General features: G+C 40.2%; 1 protein-coding gene and 1 long non-coding RNA gene across 2 annotated transcripts in view; one reads left to right on the top strand and one right to left on the bottom strand.

Annotated features, from left to right (window-relative positions):
* Positions 1-24223, top strand: part of LOC125119155 (early endosome antigen 1-like) — a 62234-nt gene that overhangs the window by 14185 nt on the left and 23826 nt on the right. The window contains 4 exon segments of the mRNA XM_047766007.1: positions 570-675; positions 677-901; positions 1896-1997; positions 3954-4132. Coding sequence (XP_047621963.1) covers positions 570-675; positions 677-901; positions 1896-1997; positions 3954-4132 — 612 coding nt within the window.
* LOC125119153 (uncharacterized) lies at positions 16951-23461 on the bottom strand. The gene is made up of 7 exons (XR_007133035.1): positions 23447-23461; positions 23258-23331; positions 22627-22734; positions 21490-21573; positions 20067-20361; positions 18619-18713; positions 16951-17575 (listed from the first exon to the last, which is right to left on the bottom strand). It is a non-coding gene; the product is annotated as an uncharacterized LOC125119153 (long non-coding RNA).

Here is a 24223-nt window from a genome sequence, read left to right as displayed (position 1 = left end):
TAATTTCACTTGGTATGAGAATCTCTAGTTCCATACGTGTTGCTACAAATGGCATTATTTCATTCATTTTTATGGCTGAATAGTATTCCATTGTATATATGTACCATATCTTCTTAATCCATTAATCTGTAGATGGACATTTAAGTTGTTTCCATGTCATGGCTATCGTGAATAGTGCTGCAGTGAACATGGGAGTGCATTTATCTTTTTGAATGAAAGTTTTGTCTCGATATATGGCCAGGAATAGGACTGCTGGGTCATATGGTAGTTCTGTATTTAGTTTTCTGAGGAATCTCCATATTATTGAACCTCCATGGTGGTTGTACCAATTTACATTCTCACCAAGAGTGTAGGAAGGTGCCCTTTTCTCCACACCCTCTCCAGCCTTTGCTATTTGTAGACTTCCTAATGATGGCCATTCTGACTGGTGTGAGGTGGTATTGGCTTTATACATTAAATTATTATTTTTACTTCTTAAGGATACAAAAAAGTTTAAAAAATTAATAATTTATTTTGAATGGTAAATTAGAGGTGATAAATTATGCATTACTAAATTGTTTCTTAAATAGAGTATCCAGTACAAAGTTGGATCTACAGAAGAAATCTGAAGCACTTGAAAATATTAAGCAAGTGCTTACCAAGCAAGAAGAAGAAAAAAAAATCCTTAAACAAGAAAATAGAAAATTTAAGTCAAAATGCAAAAATGCAGCAGAAAGAATTGAATAACAAAATTCAAGCAGCAGCGACAGAACTACACAAAGTGCAGATGGAGAAAGAAACTCTAGTAACAGAGCTTTCTGCAGCAAAAGAGGAATTATCAAAAGTTTCTGATTCTTTGAAGAACTCCAAAAGTGAATTTGAAGAGGAAAGTCAGAAGGGGAAAGCTGCTATATTAGATATGGTTAGTTGTTTATATTTACTTTTTTTAAGCAGAAGTGATATATTTAAAATGTACTGATTCTTCTGCCTAATTCATATTTGACATTTTCTTTTTTGCTTTATAGGGCCACACCCATGGCATGTGGAAGTTCCCACAGTAGGGATTGAATTGGAGCCACAGCTGCAGGCCTACACCACAGCCACAGCAATGTGGGATCTGAGCCGCATCTGTGACCTACACGACAGCTCATGGCAATGCCAGATCCTTAACCCACTGAGTGAGGCAAAGGCCAGGGATCAAACCCGTACCCTCATGGTTACTAGTTGGATTCATTTCTGCCAAGCCACAATGGAAACTCCTAAAAAAAAAGATTTTCATGCTACTTTTATGTTCCTTTCTGTTTGGAGAAAACATCTATCTGTACATATTCCTTCTTAAAGTATATGTGATTATTTTTATTTATCGTTTCAACACTTTCTTTTTAAGAATTTCCTTGCTTTTTTTTGAAGCCTATTATTCTACGTTTAAAATAGCCTAATTTGGAATTACCTGGTGGCTCAGGGAGTTAAGGATCCAGCATTGTCATTGCTGTGGCTTGGGTCATTGCCGTGGTGTGCATGGGTTTGAGCTCTGGCCAGAGAACTTTTGCACACCACACATGTGATCAAAAAAACCAAACCATATCCACAACCACATAAGTTAGTTAATTTAATTAATTCTGTGACAAAAAATGTGGTTTCCAAACCAAAGTTTTCTAAAATCTTGTCCAAATACTATCTAAATTATTTATTGTGACTCTTGGTTGATGATTGAAACACTTAGCCTTTTCCTGTCCCTCCTTCCTTACTGCTATAATACTTGCCTGTTTTTATTAATGAAATGGGATGATTTTTGTCCCATCTTCAATGATCAGCAATTCTGGTTTATTTCCTTCCAAGGACCTTATAAGCTTGTAAACCAAAAGTCTTATTTTACTACAGATATTTTCAGCATAATATAGTTTCCATTTTTTTAGGAGAAAACCTGCAAAGATTTAAAGCATCACCTTCAAGTACAGATAGAATGTACACATAAGGAACAGAATGAACTGAAAAAATCACTTGAAAAGGAGGAGGAGGTAAGATTTTCTTTTTCTGTAACAAAAGATGTTATAGCATAATGTATTTATATTTTCAAAATATTTTCAGTGATAATTAGGTCAAAAGAAGGTTTATTTCATTTGTGTTCTACCCACTACTAAAAAGATTTAACCTAGTTTTTGATAAAAGGCCTAAAATAAAATAATTAATTAAAGATGGAAAATTGAGTAATCTAACTATAGAGTTATAATCAGATAATCTAGATTAAGGAACACTACTATGGATAAAAACAAAGTCTTGATAGGCTTTCCATAGAAATGAAATTTTAAGGGCAATTTCATGGACACTGATATTAATATATTTGATAATGGTTGTTTAACAATTAAGAGATTTTTTTGGAGTTCCTTTCATTGCTCAATGGTTAACAAACCCGACTAGTATCTATGAGGATGCAGGTTTGATCCCTGGCCTTGCTTAGTGGGTTAAGGATCCGGCATTGCCGTGAGCTGTGGTGTAGGTTGCAGATACAGCTTGGATCTGCTGTTGCTGTAGCTGTGGTGGAGACAGGCATTTACAGCTCCAATTTGACCCCTAGCCTGGGAATCTCCATGTGCCACAAATGTGGCCCTAAAAAGACAAAAAAAAAAAAGAGAAAGATTTTCTGTGGTTAATACTTCTGTTGTTCTCCATCAAAAGAAGCAAGAGTATAATATACATTAAGCGAGTATAATAATATGTTGCTATTTTTTCTGAAGACATACCTCCAGCAGCCAGAGTCCAGGCATGTAGCTTTCTAGAGATCTGATTTGATAAAGCAGTGAAACCTGGTCCTGACAAATCTGTAGTGTTGTGTTCTGGTTGTTGATTGAAAGAAGACACCTGTGTTTTAGATGCCAACATGTAACTGGCAAAATTATGGTGGTTTAGTGTCTAAGTTCTGAATCCAGATTGTCCAGATTTATATCCTGGTTGTGCCACTTAATAGCTGTGCTGTCTTGCCTTGTCTTAGGCTGACAACTTGATCTCTCTGTGCTGCAGTTTTCTCAGCAGAAGATAAGGCTAATAAGAGAATGTTCACTATAGAATTATTTTGAGAAATAAATTGGTTAATATATTTCAAAGTGCTTAGAAAACCAGCTTAACAAAAGAAATGGTCAAATGTTAGCTATTACTTTGTCATTGGTTATCACAAGCAATGGTACTTGTTAATCATTATTGTTATACTACCTGATTCCTGCTTTGCACAAAAATATTTCCCTTTGTGTTGGAGATAAGCTGAAGCACTGAAATTTTTTCAAAAGGTACTCAGAATACGGTCAAATTGCTCAAATTATGTTCATAGTGAAATATGCATAAAACATGAAACATGACCTTAGCTACAAAGGTCGGAGAATGTGTAGTTCACCTTGGCCACAGAGGAACCTCTCTTAGCTTCTATATGATGTCTAATTTTGAACAGAAACATATCCTAGTAGACTGTAAAAACAAGGTATTAACAAAATATTCCTCAGATCTCTAAATGACAAAATTGTGTATGGTATAGTTTAGTTTCATCAAATACTAAATATATTTGCCACAAATTATTTTGGTTTTATTGCAGTTAATATGAAGCTCTCCTTTCTGATTGTGGCTGACAGGCTCAGGTAGCATTTGAATATCCTTGAAAAGCAGTAGACATTTCAGCAATCTAGAGATTAATGTTGATTTTCCCTTTGTTATGATGTAAAGGAATAGCCCATTTCCAAGCTCTATCCGAATATGTAAGTTAAAAAGGAAAGGAGGATTAAACAAATATTGAAGATTAATTCAGCATGCCATCTAATAGTGAATAGTGTCAGTTATGAAAGTTCTGTGAGCACCCGGATTTTTCTTTTGTGGTTTACTAGTGGATTATTTACGGCCATCAGACCCAGTAGTTTCTACTTAGAGTAGTACTTAGCTTGAAGTAGATTGAATGGATAAAAGAATGCTAAACAGATTTTATTTTCTTTTAGACTTCTCATCAGTTGAAATTGGAGCGCAATTCAATACAGGGACAACTGATGCAGGCCCAGAATAGTTTAAAACAAAAGGAAAAAGAAGAACAACAACTTCAGGGTAAGATAAATGAGTTAAAGCAACTGACTGAACAGAAGAAAAAGCAAATTGAAGCACTCCAAGGAGAGAGTAAAAGGTAGTGATATTTGTTTTCTTTTTATGGGAAGAAAAATTGTGCATTGAAAGTAGTAATATAATAATTCACACAGATGAGGTGCAACAAAGAAAAATTTATACATGCTCAAATTTTTTGAAGTTAAAATATACAACTGTACTTCTATGATTGAATAAGTCTGGATTTCCATTCACTATAATCAAGTTGTTATCTAATTCTTATAACACTAATCATTTGTTTGATAGACAAAACTTTTTGTAAAATAAGATACAACAACATTGAGAAAAATGTATAAACATTTCTAGTGTATTAGAAAATTTTAAAGGAGTTTAGAAATAAATTATCCTTATTAAGGGAAAATAAGATAAAAAATCACAATGTGAGATATATTTATACCTACTATAACCTATATAATGTAGGTTTCATATGGTTGTTTGATACTTTTAAGTTAAATCATAATGATTTTTATTTCCAAACCTATGATAAGTTATTATTAAGCATCTGTTCATCCTTAAATATGTTTTAATACTTGTCCAGATCAAGAGTTGATAAAAGTGGAATGAACTTAATGTTTGAACAAAATGAGGTTTTCCTCATGGTTGGTATATATTAATTCATGCAGGGAGAAGGGAGATCTAAAATCCTTAATATGTAGAACCAAATATTTCATAGCATTAAGAGCTGGTTTGTCATATTACTAGAGGAAAAAAAATAAACCACAAGTACATTATTTTATGTTGACCTCTGTTTTACAACCATTATTATGGCTACTTTACAAAAGAGTAATTTTCTAATGACCCTTTATCCTTTTCTTGTGTGTGTTATCACATGTAATCAGAAGTCAGGATATAATTATAACAATATGTATTTTGGTTTATGATTTTATATCTTGAGTTCATTTGTTTTTTCAAAATCCATTAGCCTCAAGAGTTCCCATTGTGGCTCAGGGGTTAAAGAATCTGACTAGGAACCATGAGGTTTCAGGTTCGATCCCTGGCCTTGCTCAGTGGGTTAAGGATCTGGCGGTTGTGGTGAGCTATGGTGTAGGTTGTAGACGAGGCTCAGATCTGGCATGGCTGTGGCTGTGGCCTAGGCTGGCAGTTGCAGCTCCGATTAGACCCCTAGTCTGGGAACCTCAATATGCCTTGGGTGCGGTGCTAGAAAAAGACAAAAACAAACCCAAAAAATCCATTAGTCTCATATTTAAGTATTCCTTAGATCATTTTTATAGCACCATGATTTAATAAATAAAAAAAACTTAACTACTATTAGCACATTTTCTTTTTTTTTAATTACTAGCTATGACAAGATTTCTTCCAGATTTATGATTAATGTATATTTCTTCTACTTTGCATGGCTTTGCTAGATACCACCTTAAGGATTATGAGATTTAGAGGAAGTGTTGTTATGAGTAGTTGTCTTACTTGGGTCTGTTAAAACAAAAATACCATAGACTAGGTGGCTTAAAACAATAAGCATTGATTTCTCAGAGTTCTGGAGACTGGGAAACTTAGGATAAAGGTACTTGGCATAGCTAGTGTCTGATGAGGGTCCACTCTGTGGCTTGTGGACTACTGTATCCTTATATGACTGAGAACAATTATCTCATTCCTTCTTAGAAGGGTACTAATCCCATTCACAAGGATTCCACCCCCATCATCTAATGACCTCCCAAAGATCCACCTCTAAATACCATTACATTGGGGATCTAGGCTTAAACGTGCATTTTGGAGACATTCATTCATAGTAAGTAGTTCACTTATGCTAGTGCATGGATGCCAGAAAAAGGTACACAATTTTTAACCCTGGGGGAGTGCTGGGTGGATATCCAGTCTCTAAATTAGATTTGGAATTCGGAGTAACTGGAGAATCATTGAGAGGCAAGACTAGTTTGGCTTTATTGAGGAGCAGTATAATATCATGGAAAGAAGGTAAATTTTAGAGTCAGGCAGATCTGAATTTAAATTTCTTGTTATACATATTAGGTTTATGGATACAGGGAAGTGATTCCTGTTTCTGAATTAATATAATGGGGTCAAAGAGTTGTTGTCTACTCTGCCCAGTGTCATGTGTAAACAAAATAGTTGTGGGATAGTATATGGAAGTGGGCAAACTGTGATCCAAGACTGTCAGTGCACACGGCAAACCGCACAGTGATGGTCTGTGGAGACTTATCAGTGGGCCACAGGGAAATAGGAAAAACAGGGATGAAGTTTAGGGTATAGATGTGTATGTTCACATACACTATATATAAAACACACTTGCATATACTTCCTTTTTTTTAATGTGATTGTTTGGGAACCAGTGAACAAGGATCCAGCATGGCTGTAAGTTATCAGTTCCTACAGCAACTTTATTTGAAACCTAATGGAATACAGAATGAATAGGATATGGCCCCTATTCTTAAGTAGCTTATAATTTAATGAGGAAGCGGGCATGTCAGGAAAAAGAAAATTGTAATAAAAAAAGAGAGAGAAAAGTAGAGCTCAGTAGAAGTTTTGGCTGGCTTTTTAGAGGAGCTGGCATTTGAACTGGATCATTAAAGATGATTATAATTTTGAAAAGTTAAAAAAAGGAGGAAGGAGTTCCCATTGTGGCTCAGTGGTAACGAACCTGACCAGTACCCATGAGAATTCGGGTTTGATCCCTGGCCCTGCTCAGTGGGTTAAGGATCCAGCATTGCCGGAAGCTGTGGCACAGATGCAGCTTGAATCTGGTGTTGCCATGCCTGTGGTGTAGGCTGGCAGCCTCAGCTCCGAATTGTCCCTAGCCTGGGAACTTCTATATGCCATGGGTTCAGCCCTAAAAAAATGAGGAAAACAGCTATTTCAAGGAGGAAGCAATACTAGCAAAGTTTGTCAAACTTAAAGAGATGTCACTATAGGAGGTTAGCTATTGGAATACATGGTAAGTGGAGACGTGAGGGGAGATAAGGCTACAGAATTGGGTGAAGTAAGATCACAGTAGATGGATAAGTGTTTCTACATTAAATACTTGATATTGGAAGATTAAAGGTTTTTAAGAAGGGGGAAATGTGATCAGACCTGTATTAGCACAAAAACTGATCACTGTGTGAAGGGTAAATTGCAAATGACAGACCCTCCTGTGTTCTCCTTTGGAACTTTGGATTTAATTCCATTAAAACAATTATCAAACTGTTACACTGATCTGTTGGGTTTTTTTTTTTTTAACTTACCCACTAATAAATTTGAATTTCCCAAGACAAGGATGTCCACTCCCACCACTACTATTCAACATAGTTTTGGAAGTCCCAGCCATGGCAATAGGAACAGAAAAAGAAATAAAGGAAATCCAAATTCAAGAGGAAGGAGTAAAACTATCACTGTTTGTAGATGACATGATACTATATCCAGAAAATACTAAAGATGCGACCAGAAAATTGTTGGAGTTCATCAATGAATTTGGCAAAATTGCAAGATACAAACTTAATACACAGAACTACTCAGCCACAAAAAGGAACAATGTAATGCCATCTGCAACAATATGGATGGAACTAGAGCTTTCATACTGAGTGAAGTTTACCAGAAAGAGAAAGACAAATACCATCTGATATCTCACATCCAAGTTTACCAGAAAGAGAAAGACAAATACCATCTGATATCTCACATCCAGAAACTAATATATGGTACAAATGCACCTATCTACAGAAAAGAAACAAACTCATGGACATGGAGAACAGACTTGTGGTTGCCAAGAGGGAAGGGGAGAGAGAGAGACTGGGAGGTTGAGGTTAGTAGATGCAAACTATAGCAATTGAAATGGATAAGCAACGAGATCATGTTATATAGCACGGGGAGCTATATCTAATTACTTTTGATGGAGGATAATGTGAGAAAAATAATGTACATATATGTATGACTGGGTTACTTTGCTGTACAGCAGAAATTGACAGAATGCTGTAAATCAACTATAGTGAAATAACAAATGTTAGCTATAAAAAAGCAAAATTAATACACAGAAATCTACCACATTTCTATATACTAACAATGAAAGATCAGAAAGAAAATTAGGGAAATGATTCCACTTCTCACTGCATCAAAACGAATAAAATACATAGGAATAAACCTACCTGTAGAGACAAAAGATCTGTACTCTGAAACTGTAAGACACCAATGAAAGAAAACAAAGATGACATAAACAGATGGAAACATAGACCATGGTCTTGGATTGGAAGAATCAACACTGTCAAAAATGATTATACTACCAAAGGCAATCTACAGATTCAAGGCAATCCCTATCAAACTATCGAGGACATTAGTCACAGAACTAGAACAAAATATTTTCAAGTTTGTTTGGAAGCAAAAAAGACCCAGAATAGCCAAAGCCATCTGAGAAAGAAAACTGGAGCTGGAGGAATCAGGCTCCCTGTTTTCAGACTATACTACAAAGTTACATCCAACAAAACAGTTTTGTGACAGCACAAAAACAGGAATATAGATCAGTGGAACAGGAAAGAAAACCCAGAATTAAATCCACACACCCATGGTCAACTAATCTATGACAAAGGAGGCAAGAATATACAATGGAGAAAAGACAAGCCCTTCCATAAAGGGTACTAGGAGAGCTGGACAGCTCCATGTAATAGAATGAAATTAGATCACACCCTAACACTCTACACAAAAATAAACTCAAAATGGATTTAAGACCTAAATATAAGAACCTTAGAGGAAAACATAGACCAAACACTCTCTGACAAAAACCACAGCAATATTTTCTCAGACCCACCTCCTAGAATAATGACAATATAAACAGAAATAAACAAATGGGACCTAATTAAACTTAAAAGGTTTTGCACCGCAAAGGAAACCCTAAACAAAACAAAAAGGCAGCCCATAGAATGGCACAAAATATTTTCAAATAAAGCAACTGACAAGTCGTTTGGACTGAATCTCCAAAATATATAAACACCTACTGAAGCTCAATACCCCCCCAAAAAAAACATCTCCATCAAAAAATGGACAGAAGATCTAAACAGACAATTCTCCAAAGAAGACATTGAGATGGCCCCCCAAAAAACCATGAAAAGATGTTCAAAATCACTCACTATTACAGAAATGCAAATCAGAACCACTATGAGGTACCACCTGACACCAGCCAGAATGGTCATCATCAAAAAGTCTACAAAGAGTAAGTGCTGGAGAGGGTGTGGAGAAAAGGAATCCCTTTTACACTGTTGATATTAATGTAATTTGGTGCAACCACTATGGAGACAGGATGTAGATTCCTGAAAAAACTGTAAATATAATTACCATTTGATCCAGGAATCCCATTCCTGGGCACCTAGCCAAACAACCATGACTCAAAATGATACATGAACACCAATGTCCACTGAAGCACTGTTTACAATAGCCAAGACATGGAAGCAACCTAAATGTCCATCAACAGAGGAGTGGATAAAGAAGATGTGGTGCATATGCACAATGGAATATCCCATAAAAAGGATTGAAATAATGGTATGTGTGGCAACATGGATGGACCTGGAAATCATGTCAAGTGAAGTTAGTGAGACACAAACATCATATGCTATCACTTATATGTGGAATCTAAAAAAGGGATACAATGAACTAATCTGCAGTACAGAAACTGACTCAGAGTTTGAAAAAGCTATGGTTACCAAAGGAGACGGGTTAGGTGGGAAGGGAGATGCTGGGTGTCTGGGATAGCAATGTAAGGTTGGGTTGTGATGATGGTTTTACAATTATGTAATAACATTCCCTGAGTTAAAAAAATAAAAGGAACACTCACAAACTCACTCTTTGATGACACTATTGCCCTGCTACCAGACCAAAGATATAAAAAAAAAATTATCCAGGCCAGTATCAGTGATGAACATGAGACACAAAACTCAACAAAATACTGGCAAACATAATCCAACAATACATGAAAAACATTGCACACTATGATCAAGTGGGATTTACCCTGGGGATTCAAGGATTTTTCGATATCTGCAAATCAGTGTGATACACCACACTGGCAATGAACAATAAAAACAATATGATCATCTCAATAGATAGACAAAAAAGCTTTTGATAAAATAACTAAACATTTATGATAAAAAATTCTCCAGAAAGTGGGCACAGAGGAAAACTACCTCAATATAATAAAGGCCATCTATGACAAACTCACAGCTAACATTTGACTCAATGGTGAAAAGCTGAAAGCATATCCTCTAAGATCAGGATGAAACAGGGATGTCCACCTTCACCACTGTTATTCAACATAGTTTTGGATGTCCTAGCCATGGCAATCAAGGAAAAAGAAATCCAAGTTGGAAAAGAAGTAAAACTAAAACTCTTTGCAGATGACATGATACTAGACATAGAATATCCTCAAGATGCCACATGAAAATTGGTGGAGCTCATCAATGAATCTGGCAAAGTTGCAGGCTACAACATTAATGCACAGAAATCTCTTGCATTTCTGTACACTAGCAAAAGATCAGAAAGAAAAATTAAGGAAACAATCCCAACTACCATCACATCAGAAAGAATAAAATACCTAGGAATAAACCTACTAAGGAGCCAAAAACTTGTACTATGAAAACTGTAAGATATGAATAAAAGAAACAGAAGAAGACACAAACAGATGGAAAGATATGTCATGCTCCTGGACTAGAAGAATCAGTATTGTCAAAATGACTATACTACCCAAGGCAATCTACAAACTCAATGCAATCCCTATCAAATAACCAATGGCATTTTTCACAGAACTGGGACAAAAAATTTAAACTTTGGTATGGAAACACAAAAGACCCCAGATAGCCAAAGCAATCCTGAGAAAGAAGAATGGAGCTAGAGGAATCAGGCTCCCTGACTTCAGACTATACTACAATGCTAAGATACAGTTATCAAAACAGAAATACAGCTTAATGGAAAATGATAGAAAGATGAGAAATAAACCCACACACCTTTGGTCAACTAATCTATGGCAAGAGGCAAGAACCTACAATGGAGAAAATAAAGTTTCTCCAATAAGTGGGAGAAATAGAATGCTCTAAGTAAAAAATGAATAGATTTTAAAAGTCATGTGATAAAGTTCAGCATACTACTACAACAAAAACTTTTAGCAAACTAGGAATAAAATTCCTTGATGTGATAAAGGCAATCTTTAATGAATACAGAATAAGCACAATCTTAATGGTAACTCTCTGATGCCAGCTATCTTAACTTTTTATTTTGTTTGCTGTGCTCATGCCAGGTGGAAGTTCCTGGGTCAGGGATCAAACCTGCTCTTCAGCAGCAGCCTTAGCAGTGACAATGCCAGATCCTTAACCTGCTAAGCCACCAGGGAACTCCCAAAAGTCAATATTAAAAAATTAGTTGAAAGAATGTGTGTGTGTGTGTGTATATCACTGAGTCATTTTGCTCTACAGCAGAAATTGGCCCAACACTGTAAATTGACTATACCTTCATAAAAGTATTAAAAAATAAAAATTAAATTTGAAAGCTTTTGCATAGTAAAGGAAACCATTAAAAAAATGAAAAGACAACCCTCAGAATGGGAGAAAGCTTTTGCATATGACTCAACTGACAAAGGTTTAATCTCCAAAATATACATACAAGTCATACAACTCAACAACAACAACAAAAGACCCAATTGAAAAATGGGCAGAAAACCTAAAGAGACATTTCACCAAAGAAGACATACAGATAACTAGCAGGCATATGAAAAAATGCTTAACATCACTAATTATTAGAGAAATGCAAATCAAAACTACTATGAGGTACCACCCTACACTGGTCAGAGTGGCCATCATCAAAAAGTCTATAAACAGTAAGTGCTGGCGAGCATGGGGAGAAAAGGGAACCCTGTTACACCATTGATGGGAATGTAAATTGGTACAACCACTATGGGGAAACAGCAGGGAAGTACCTCAAAAACAAAATACAGAACTACCATATGATAGTAGCACATATCCAGACAAAACTTTCATTGAAAAAGATACATGCACCCATATGTTCATTGCAGCACTATTCATAATAGCCAAGACATGGAAACCACCTAAATGCCCATTGATGGATGGATGAATGAATTAGGAAGATGTGGTACATATACACAATGGGCTACTACTAGCAATAAACAAGGGACAAAATAATGCCATCTGCAGCAACATGGAGGGAAACAGAGACTCTCATACTGAATGAAGTAAGTCAGAAAGAGAAAGACAGACCATATGATATCATTTATATGTGGAGTCTAACATATGGCTCAAATGATCCAAAGATGCTCTCTATCTTTAGTCATCACAGATATTAAAATAAAACCAGGGGACAGTAGCAACACTGGCTTATTCAAACTTGGGCAACTGGACACCCACTGAAGGTGGATGACTCACTATAATGAAGGGCTGCCTTCTTATTACCAGTTCTAAAGAGAAAACAAAATGCAAGTCTGGCTTCCAGCAGGTCTGGATCTGGCTGACACATCTGACTTCATTGGTATGGACCTCTTTTCCTTGTTCCTAAGCAAGAAGTCAGGAAAACCTCCTAGAAGAGATGACTCTTGAGCTTCATGCTGAAAGATTATTTGCCAGGAAGTCAGAGCAAGAAGAGCATCAGAAGTGCAAGGACTAGAATCTAGCCAGAGACTTGCAACAGTAGTATTTCAGAGCTGGGACTGGAAAGCCCAAGAAATAAGATGAGCAGGGGATGGGACAGGTGGGACTTTGTGGGCTGCCTCAGTAACCCTGGACTTTGTCCTCTATCATAATGGAGTCATAGGTTCTACCCTTTTGTCCAGGTCTGGACCAAATCTCACCATGCAAACTGTATTATCCATTTATTCTTCACTGACTGAAATATACTACAACAAACAAAAAATAAAAAAATATGGCACAAACGATCTATTGACAAAACAGGAAAGATCATGGACATGTAGTACAGACTTATGTTTGCTGGGGGGAGTGGGATGGATTGGGAGTCTGCAGTTAGTGGAGGAAAACTCTTGCATTTGGATCAGATGGGCAGTGAGATTCTGCTGTACAGCGTAGAGAACTATATATCTAATCACTTGTGATGGAACATGATGGAGGATAATATGAGAAAAAGAATGTATATATATGTATGACTGGGTCACTTTGCTGTATAGCAGAAATTGACAGAACTTTGTAAATCAACCATAATAATTTTTTAAAAATGTCAATTAGACACATGTGACACACACACACGCACATATATATATACACATTTGTGAAATCACCACACTCAAATACACCAAACAGTCATCACCTCTAAAAATAAATAAATAATATTTGAATATAAAGAAACAAGATAAAAAAATTAAATGCAAGATAGCATTTATAACTACATCAAATGTAAGAACTACTACTATATGTTGCCCTATAGCTAACATAAAAATAACATAAATTCTATGGAGAATATTTTAAAACTTGAGAGATGTTAAAAATGACCTAAAGAATTGGATAAACATGCCATGGCGCCACGATTTGGAAGATTTGCTTCTGTGAATCTGTCAAATCTCCCGAGTGTCAACATAATGCCAATAAAGTGCAATGACATCTGACAAGACAATCCTATGTTTTAGATGGAATTCCAAAAGCAAAAGATTAGCTAAGCCAATCAAGACCCCAAAGACTTGCAGTACCTCATATCAAGACTTATTTTAATAGTATTTTAATAGACAAAAAGGGATTGGTCCAAATGTAAATAGGATATCCAAAGGAAAGAAGTGAAGGCCCAGAAATATGTTCACTCAGAACTCGAGATGATATATGACCAAGGTGGAACCAAAGGTGAATGTGGCAAGGATGGGCATTTCAACAAATAGTGCTGGAGAATTACAAGTACATATGAAGTTGAATGAAACTGGAGTCTTACCTAAAACCATACCCAGAAATCAAGTTTAGGTGAGAATTAAAGACCTCAGTGTGAAAGGTAAACCCCAAATGCTTACAGAAGATACTTTAGGAGATGTCTTTATGATCTTAACAGTAGAAAAGGATTTAAACATGACACAAAAAATACCTAGATTTAAAGAAAAAGATTGCTAGATTCTCCTACATTAAAATAAGTTTGGTTCATAAACCAAAATAAGTCAAAAGGAACAGGAAAAGTCATTTGTAACACATTTAAAATATAATGAGTTAATACCCAAAATAAAGAACTACTACAAACCAAAAAGAAAGACAGAAATAGATTTTGTCCCAATAGGGGAAAAAAAAAAAAAATGGTCGGAAGACTTGAACAGAAACTTCACAAAAGAGGAAATCAAAAAGGCCAATAAATACATGAAAAAGTGCTTCACCTCATTAATAATTTAAGGAACACTAACTGCAACCACAGTGATATACTGGGTTATGAGAATGGCAAGTAACCATTCTAGCAACAATTTCAGTCTGAAAATATCAAGTTTTCGTAAAGATACAAAGCAACAGAAATGTTCATGCCATGCTGGAAGGAGTATAGATTGGTACAACCACTTCAATACTGTTTGCCATTTATGTAATAAAAGTCAAAGATGCATGTTCCCTAATAGTATACACTTGCAATTCAACTCCTCCAGAGTAAACCAGTTCTGCAGAGACCTGAGCCCTGAGCCTGAGGTTCTCAAAGTAGGGTTCCCCCACTGGCTTCTTGGCTTCACCTGAGATCTTATCAGAATGCAATTTCCAGGGTCCCCTCCCAGACCTGCTGAATCAGAACCTCTGGGCTTGAGGCCCAGTTATACATGCTTTAACAAGCCCTCCAGAAGATTCAGCCTTAAACTAAACTTTGAGAACCACCTCTTCTAGGCTATGTATGTACTGACTTAATTGCTCTCCTGTTCGGAATGGTACTAGTTAGACACCATTCTTGAGAGAACTGGGAAAATCGTCTTTCAAGTCATTTTCTGTTTTGTGGTTCAGATGATGGATTGGCTGAAAAAATTCTGTACAAACCCATGCATAAGTGCACTGGCTGTTTTTTTTTTTTTGTCTTCTTTTTTTGTCTTTTAGGGCCACACCCATGGCATATTGAGGTTCTGAGGCTAGGGGTCCAATTGGAGATACAACCACCAGCCTACATCACAGACCCAGCAACACCAAATCTGAGCCTTGTCTTTGATCTACACCACAGCTCACAGCAATGTTGGATCCTTAACCCAAGCTTAGTGCCTGGCACACAGTAAGCACTCAATGAGTCTCTGTTATTGCTATTATTGTTACTGTTAATCTCTCTGAGGCCACAAAATTTTCTTTTGAAGCCTTCCCCGAGAACACTCAGTACCTCTGTGTCCTTAACTAGGACTCATCAATCAGTTCTTTGTGCAATCAAGATCTCTATCAAAGGCTACATAAGGAGCCTCCCTGGGAAGGCAGAGGCATCTGGGCTGGTGACCTCACCTTATTACCAAGGCCCAAGGGCCTATGGGAGGGCCTTAGGATTTGCCTGCAGCTCAGTCCCTGAATGAGTGTATATGCATAAACTAAAAAATAACCCGTAACACTGGATCCCAAGTGCAGACCTCCATGGTAGCAATAAGGACAAGGGTCAGCAGAGCATCAGAGAATCCAAGAAAGCATCTGTCAATGAGGCAGAACAGCAGTGAGCTCACAGAAAGCAAGGATGGCTTCTACTTCCTGGACTGAGCCTTAAAGTTCTTGGACATTTTACAGAAAGTGTATTACTTGCCTCAAGCAAGTAATATTCTTTCTCCAAATGAGCAAGTAGAGGCTTGGAGGCTTAAAAAGAAAATCAGGATGAAACACACTTAAATCTCAAGCTGGAAGAAGGGTCACAGAGGTGATCATATGTCAGTGTCAACACCAGAGCACAACACAGCACACAATGCAGTAGTGGAAAGACACACATGGAGTCTCCCTCAGTAGCCCCCAAATACACATCTAAACCACAGATTCCTGGGCCCAAACTCCATGCCTCTGGAATGCAAACTGCTGGGGTCTGCTGGGGAACCTATGCTGTTTATGACTCTGACATGCACGTTAGTCATGAGATCTGTTTCCTGTCCATCTTCCTAATTTTAGAGATGATAAAACCTTTTCTAAGGTTGCGCAAATTAGGGTGCAGCTGAGACCAAATTCCAACCACCCTGGGCAGAGGAAGCCAAGTTAGGGGGAACAGTTCCACCACCAAGAATCTCCCTCTTCAAGGTAAAGGCCCTCATTCTTCTGTTCAGGAAGCCCCAAAAGGCCTCCCAAGATGCTTAAGATTCCTATCAATGTTATGCCTCTCACCATAGAGTAGAAATTCCATAAAGACAATGGCTGTCCTCTTCACATAATGAAAGGAGCAGAACATTATATGTGTTTCTTATATGCTTATTATAAAAGGAAAAGTCCTTTGCCTTATTTTAAGGCTTCAAATGAAAACCTGGTTAAAATATAAAAAAAAAATCAGAGAAAAGTTTTGCTCTGGCAATGAAAATCAATAGGAGTTCCTGTCTTGGAGCAGTGGAAATGACTACAACTAGGAACCATGAAGTTGTGGGTTTGATCCATGGCCTCTCTCAGTGGCTTGAGGATCTGGTGTTGCTGTGAGCTGTGGTGTAGGATGCAGATATGGCTCAGATCTGGTGTCACTGTGGCTGTTGTGTAGGTCAGCAGCTACAGCTCTGATTTGATTCCTAACTTTGGAACCTCTATATGCTGTGGGTGTGGCCCAAAAAGACAAAAAAAAAAAAAAAAAGAAAATCAATAGAAACTTACCAGCTACATCCTTAAAACTCAACAACTCAACACAGGTACAGAACCGGGGAAAATGATGAATGACAAGCCTATTTTTAGCAGTACATAAACCACTTAGGAAACACATTTCCACCACTACTCAAATACACAGGCAAGTCCAAACACAAAACCACTGTTTAATTGCTAATCCTTTATTATTCAACTTCGGTAAGAGTCCAAAATCAGTCAGCATATATAGGTGAAAAACTAGGCTAAAATAGCAAAGGCCTACACTTTGCAGTCAAACTCATAGGAAAGTGAGATCCCATTCATTAGTACAGCAAGAAAAACAGCAGTTACTGCCTGATATGACCACAAACTGGGTGTTTCATCAAGGGATGTGTCAGCAACACACAGCCACCCATCCCACCCTTGGATCTACCAGCTTCCTTATAGAAACTGACCATGAATTCTTCAATGAAAAAGTCAGTCAAATACTAGTTTTCTCTCATAAGCAACCAAATCACATATCAGCTAAGATCTGAAATTTAGGGTAAGCTAGTACAATTTCCTGCTTTTATGGCGCACTTATTTTAGATTGACAATCTCTTCCACATAGAGTCAAGGAGACTTACAGAATTTCAAATACCAAATTAAAAAGCTTGTAATTCATGCACTTTATGACTTCAGTTAAATATTCACCTGTTTAAACTTCAAAGCTGCTAATGACGCTAAATTCAAGACCACATTGGTTGAGTCTTTTGATCAACTTTGTTCACTTTGTTCTGCAGAAGGCTGCTCCAGGAGTGAAGATTCCACCTCTGTAAGACAATAACAACATAAATGAGCACACAAAACCTAATTCCAGCCCCTTCCTCTACTAGCATGGCTTGCTGGAGAACTAGCTATTGAATCAATGCAGAGCGCACAAAAATATGATTCTTAACTCCATCAGGGACCAGTTTTGGTTCCACTCCTAAAATCAGCCAAATGGGCAAGTAGCTATTATTCCAGAGGCAACTAGTACCCAGCAAACCCATTGAGATTGTTCAGGGACCAGTGGAAATGTTTCCATGATACTGGTATGCTGCAGGGGTCGCATGGAAAATCATCAGCCTGAGTAAGAGCTACTCTTTATAAACTCAGCTGTCAGACTCAGGAGAATGAAACACATGGGCAAAATAAAATTTGTTAGTCAATTATTAATAAAGCATAAATAAGACAAATTGGATGAGAAAGAGATTTCTTTAAATGTAATGGCTAACATTTAGAAAATGTTAACTCTTTCCAAAGGGTTTACAAATATTTGCAGAGAACTCAATTAGGATTCACTTTGTATAATTTTTATGTTGATTTCTTACTAGTATTTCAGGTCACACCTAAATTTACTTGTTTCTAAGCCTATGGGCCTATGCTCATTTGTAAAGTTGGCCTACTTTGAGGGTAAGAGGGAAATGCTCTAGTAAGACAGTCCACTTGATAAACATCTAGCCAGGATGCTGTGCATCAATCTGTGCTTGGTGCCACGGCTCCCTGTGCCAGCTGATAAGAGGCTCCTGTCAGTAACACTTACCTACAGGGACCTTTTTTGAGTAGCTGACTTAGGATTGGAGTTCTTTTTTAGGAGGAACTAAAGCCACTTACATGGCTCTCACATTTCTGTCTCCTCTCATTTACCTCTGTACTGTTCCTAGAAGCCAATAAGGAACTGTCCTTCTACGACTGCAAGTTTACCTCTCTCTTTGGATCAAAGGTACTGGAAATGCTTATGTACAAACCCAACGTCTGAAAACTGAATCAAAATAAGTTAAAATAGAACTTAAAGGAAATAGTGGTCTTCCAATTTGAAGAAAACTAGACTTACACCTTAGGAAGATCAGAGGCATCATTTAGAAGAGTCATGGCTGCCTGGAACATGGCTATGGGGGTAGCCACATAGGCGGCTTCTGCAGAAACCAGCTGATCAAAGAAAAAGAATTCATAAAATATGCATTCAACAATATCCACAAATCCAATGGTAGGTTTTGTACAAAAGTACATGTGTACAGAATTCATGTAATAACAAAAATAACAATTAACTTAGTACTTATTAAGTGTAGGTACTTAACTATCTTAAGAGCTTGAAATCTATTAAGCTCATTAAATTTCCTAGCAATTGTATGAGATTATTTATTACATGAGACTATTTTATATCCTTTTTACAGATGTGGAAATTGAGGCAGAGAGAGGTTTGAGCAAAAGTCACAAAGTTAGGAGTTCCCATTGTGATGCAGCAGAAATGAATCTGACTGGGAACCATGAGGATGCAGGTTCAATCCCTGGCCTTGCTCAGTGGGTGTAGGATCTGGCACTGCTGTGAGCTGTGGTGTAGGTCACAGTCACAGCTCAGATCTTGTGTTGCTGTGGCAGTGGTGTAGGCCAGCAGCTGTAGTTCTGTTTTGATTCCTAGCCTGGGAACCTCCATATGCTGGGGGAGGGGTGGCCCTAAAAAACAAACAAACAAAAAGTTAAAAATTTAGGCAGTGGCTGAGCCAGAACCACATGCAGACAGCAAGCTCAAGTCCACATTCTTACCAATCCTAGGTTTCCTGTTTCTCTGTTCATACAATAAACTGATCTTGTGAATCAAATACTCTAAACTTCACTTTAAAAAAAGACTCAATTTCTCAAAAACAAATCTCTCAATTCTAATTTTAAGAAGTAACTTTAAAAGAAATCTATAAACAAGTAGGACATTAGTGTTTATATTCATGTCAAATAAGAACACTGCTTGCTTAAAAACTCAGAAATCTGAAAAATAGGATAATGACAGACTCTAATGAAACCCTGGATCACAGGTTAGATTAGGTTGTAATCATACTGCTTTAAAGTGACCCTGGAGTATGAGTATAGAACAGATAAATATCAATCAGCACCTGTCTTCTTAATATTAAAAGAACCCCATTCAGAATTACTGAATCATACTGAAGAAAAAAACAGAGAAAGAGATGCCATAATAAAACTGAAAGATAGCAACATTTTCTCTTTTTTTTTGTCTTTTTGCCATTTCTAGGGCTGCTCCCACTGCATATGGAGGTTCCAAGACTAGGGGTATAATCAGAGCCATAGCCACCGGCCTACACCAGAGCCACAACAACATTGGATCTGAGCCGCGTCTGCCTCATACACCACAGCTTATGGCAATGCCGGATCATTAACCCACTGAAGGAGGCCAGGGATCAAACCTGCAACCTCATGGTTCCTGGTCAGACTCATTTCTGCTGCACCATGATGGGAACTCCAAGGAGCAACTTTCTGTTTAGATTTCTTAACTGTTTTCTTTTTTCCTCTCCTCAGGACAGGGAAAGGATTTGGCTTGATGCTCTGTCTTCTGTATTGCGGTAGAGAGTCCTCCACCTTGCAGGGGGACTTGGGCAGAGGCTGGAACAGGAACTGGGCCAGTTCTGCCTGCTGGTACCACACTCCTCAGCCCTCCCCACACAGTAACTCTGAAGTCCTGGGACTGAGAAAAGCAAAGCAGCCTGGTTGGCAAAAAGCAGAAAGCACTGGGTTGGATCTTCTGGGTCTTTCAGGATGGCCCAAATCAGTTGCAGCATCGGGGTGATCCCTGAATAAAGACACCTACAGTGAGACATTGTGGCCACTACCCCCATTCCAACTCCTTAGCTGACCAACCCCTCCATCTTTTTTTTTTTTTTTTTTCTTTTTAGGTCTGTATCTGTGGCATATGGAGGTTCCCTTGCTAGGGGTCCAATCAGAGCTATAGCTGCTGGCCTATGCCACAGCCACGGCAAGACGGGATCTGAGATGCATCTGTGACCTACACCATAGCTCAGAGCAACACTGGATCCTTAACTCACTGAGTGAGGCCAGGGATTGAACCTGCAGCCTCGTGGATCCTATTTGGATTCATTTCCGCTGTGCCACAATGGGAACTTCCCAGCCCCATCATCTCAAGTTGCACTCACTCACCCCTGCAGTCCATTCTCCTTTAGGGTCCCATCCTCTAAGCTCCTCTTGTGTATTCACAGCACCTGCATTTCTGGATCAATACGACCTTTCCCCCAAACTCATTCAGATCCTACGTGGGAGGTGAGCTGTGGCCATGCTCAGTATTCACCTAAGTTTGTGTTGTTGAAACCCTTCTGAGGAACCAGTCTCATGCTCTCAGACAGTCTTCAGGAGGCCAGGGCTGAAATAGCACAGATGACTACAAGCCCCTACTGATTCCATGAGGAGACTTTTGAAACACTGGACTTGCAGGTTAAGTGCCTGTTCTATGGAACTGGGCAGAGCTGCATACTCAAACCGCCTCTGGCCAAGTGTAAATCACCTAACTCTCAGAACCTCCATTTTCTCCTCTGTGAAAAGTGAAAGCTGGTATTTACTTCACAGACACATTAAGAGACTAGCATAGTGTCTACCATGGAGAAATGTCCAATGTTAATTTTCTTTCTTCTTGACAGTCCTATTCCTAGCTGCTCTCTGCTCTCACCTAAAAATGATTAGATTCATTTAATTTGAGGTCTTGGGAGCATCCACCAGATATAGTTCTCAGTTAAAAATAAATTTGGGGGGCTGGGTTTCTACCTGATTATGACTTTGGTTTGCAGAAACTGGGGAGCTGTAGGCATGGCTGGGAATCCCCTGACTACCAAACCTTCTGAGGGTCACCTGGAAGCTGTCACAGCCACAGGCACAATGGTTGGAGGGAGCAGCCCTCAGGGACATGCACCTGTGCCTCTGGCAATCATTCCCAGTTTCCTGGCCACTCGGGGTTCCGGCGGAGATTTCTTGTTGGGCTGATTGCTGAACTTTCCTGAGAAGTCAAATGAAGAGAGGAGTGAAAGAACAATGTCCAAACAGGGAATGAAGAAAACAGATGCGGAATTGCAGACGCACCCCAGGCCAGTTTGGCAGCTGCTGTGCAAACTGATCCTGGGGCCTGTGGGGAGGCTTGCAAGGAGCCAGCCCTGACAAGAATACACTTGAGGGACAATGGGGCCAGGACTCTCTGTCCAGTATTATTAACTACAAGTCCATTTTGGAACATACAGTGAGTCATGAGCTGCCTCTGGCAGAGCTCACTCCCTGGTGACGGTTGACAGGCATGGGCCAGGTGGGACTCTGCTTTCCCCAGTGGCCCAGGGCAGCTCCAGAGACTGGCTAATGCACCCAGCTGTTCCCACGGGAAGGGCTGAAAGCTATCTCTGGCTCTCTGCACAGCTCAGCCTGAAGGGTGCATCTTTGAGGGAGACAAAGAGAGGCCTAAGTTTGCTTTAGTCATGGCCACAGCTGTCAGGGCTGGTGAATTCACGTGGACAGGGAGGGAATGGATCTCTGCAGCAAATGGGGCTGAAGAATATACCTTCTGATGGTTTCAGTGCTGTGTCTGTAGGAGTGGCCGCTCACCCTTATCCCTGTGCACACACACGTGAACACTCAGAGCCACACTGTGCGTGGAGGACCAGGGGCACCGGAGTGGAAGCTGGGGCCATTGCCTTTCCCGGTGTAGTGTAAGTGAGCAACCCACTGGGCCCTCGAAACTCCACCACATCCCCAAGCTTCAGGCTATTCAGGTACTGAGACATCTTTCCTCCCTCAGGAAATTTGGGGTGCACGCCCTTCAGGTAGACCTGATAAGATAAACAGGAAGTAATTTATTTGGAATGTTCCTGGCTTCTGAGGCTCCTGTTGACTAGAACCTGCTTGGAGCTGGGCGGGAATGACACAGGTGCTCTTTTCCCAGTCCACATACTCTCCTCATGTCTCCAAAGGACATGCATCTCCTGCTAACACATCTTGGAAGTTTCTACAAATCCCAGAGAGAGGAGGGTGAGGGGCTCCTGGAGCTCCTTCCTACCCTCTTTACCTTGATGACAAGATCCACGTAGCCTTGGTCCTCATCCCTGGTGATGGGGAGTGTAGGGCCTGATGACAAGACTGCCATCGATGCGGGCAGAGAGGTAGACATGTTTGCCTGGGGACCACATGCAGAGCTGCATAAGGGCTGCTGTGGACTGGCTGCATTCCTGTTACCTTTCAAAATACTCTGGGATGTTTTGAGACAGCAAAAGTGCCTTGCTTCCCACTGGGGTCCCAAGAAACTACTGGGTGGGGAGGACCACCCCTCTGATGCCCCAGCTTGAGCTCCCCCCCCCCAAAAAAAAAAACCCTCCCCAGTGCAGGAACTTGTACCAATGACTGCCAGAGCCTTAGTAGTGGTTGAGGGTCTGGGCAATGGGGAAAAGATTAGTATTTGCTCAGGGGAGATGTGAGCAAATCCTGCAGGATGGAGGGAGGCTGCTGAGTCTTACAGATGTTTGGGGGCACAGAAGCCACACCTTGGGGGCACCGCACAACCTGGAGGACCCAAGCCAGGTGGGGAAAGGGGAGTGGAGTGGGGAGGCACCAGGCTGAAGCAGGCGTGTTTCAGGAGACCCGGGAAGGGGAACGCCCTGTTGGAATACCAGGAAAAGGGCGCTCGCTCCACACTTCCTTACCCACAGGCAGCCCCAGAAACGTGGTGGGCGGTGGGCAGGGCAAAGCGGAACTTCTTAGTGTTGTGGTTCACGGTCTGGAGGGCAGATGTCATGAGCATTTCACTAGGCAGGTCAGGGCTGCCACGGCTCAGGGGCACCCCAACCACAGCGGAGTGGAACTCCAGTCCCCTCCCCTACTCCTCAACTCACCGTTTTATCTAACAGTCGCAGCAGGTACTTTTCATTGGGGTCCAGGAGCGTGACCAGCGGCCGGCGGGATGTTCCGCAGGAGGTAGCCCAGAGCTAGGCCAAGCAGACTCAGCAGCCCCACCCCCAGGGAAGCCAGCAGGACTGCACTCTGTGGGCAGAAGGGGCAGCGTGACCTGCGGCCCTGGGGAAGAGCCTGGGACATTGGGTGGTTACTGGCTCCTTCCCTGCGCCCCAGAATGACGATCTCCAGCTCAGGCGCCAGCGCAAGCCCAGTCCAGGGGGGTAGCCGAGGTGGGGTCCCCATCCCAAAAGTGCGGGGACAGGGACCCCGGCACTCAGGACGGGTGTAGAGCCCTACGGGGTGGGGTCGGAGGTGAGAGCTTCTGGTCCGGAGCTGAGAGCTGGGAACCAGGGTGGGCAGAGTCCCCTGGTGCGGGACACGGAGCTGGGGAGAGGGGGGAGCCTTACAGGCTGGAACCCCATGATGGAGAACCGCGACCCTCCACCGCGCAGCCGGCCTGCAGATCCCAGCAATGCGCCGCGGGGCGGGCAGGGGGGCATGTCCAGAGGGCGGAGCCACTCAGCGCCCCACCCCTTTGCTCCGGTGTAAGTGCTCCCACAAGGGGGCGCTGCCGCTCCAGCTGGGAGGTGTCTGGCCTAGAGCAGAGACGGGCTCAAAGTAAAGTAGGAGGGCCTGAAAGTCATCGTTTTGTAGTCACTTAATTCTTCAATTGGCTGAATTTCATCTAGAGAATCCATAGCCTGGCAGTCTCCTTA

Source organism: Phacochoerus africanus, unplaced genomic scaffold, assembly GCF_016906955.1.
Source record: "Phacochoerus africanus isolate WHEZ1 unplaced genomic scaffold, ROS_Pafr_v1 Scaffold_16, whole genome shotgun sequence".
Taxonomy (NCBI): Eukaryota; Metazoa; Chordata; class Mammalia; order Artiodactyla; family Suidae; genus Phacochoerus; species Phacochoerus africanus.
Note: the sequence above shows the minus strand (reverse complement) of the source record. Positions and strands in the feature narration are given on the sequence as shown.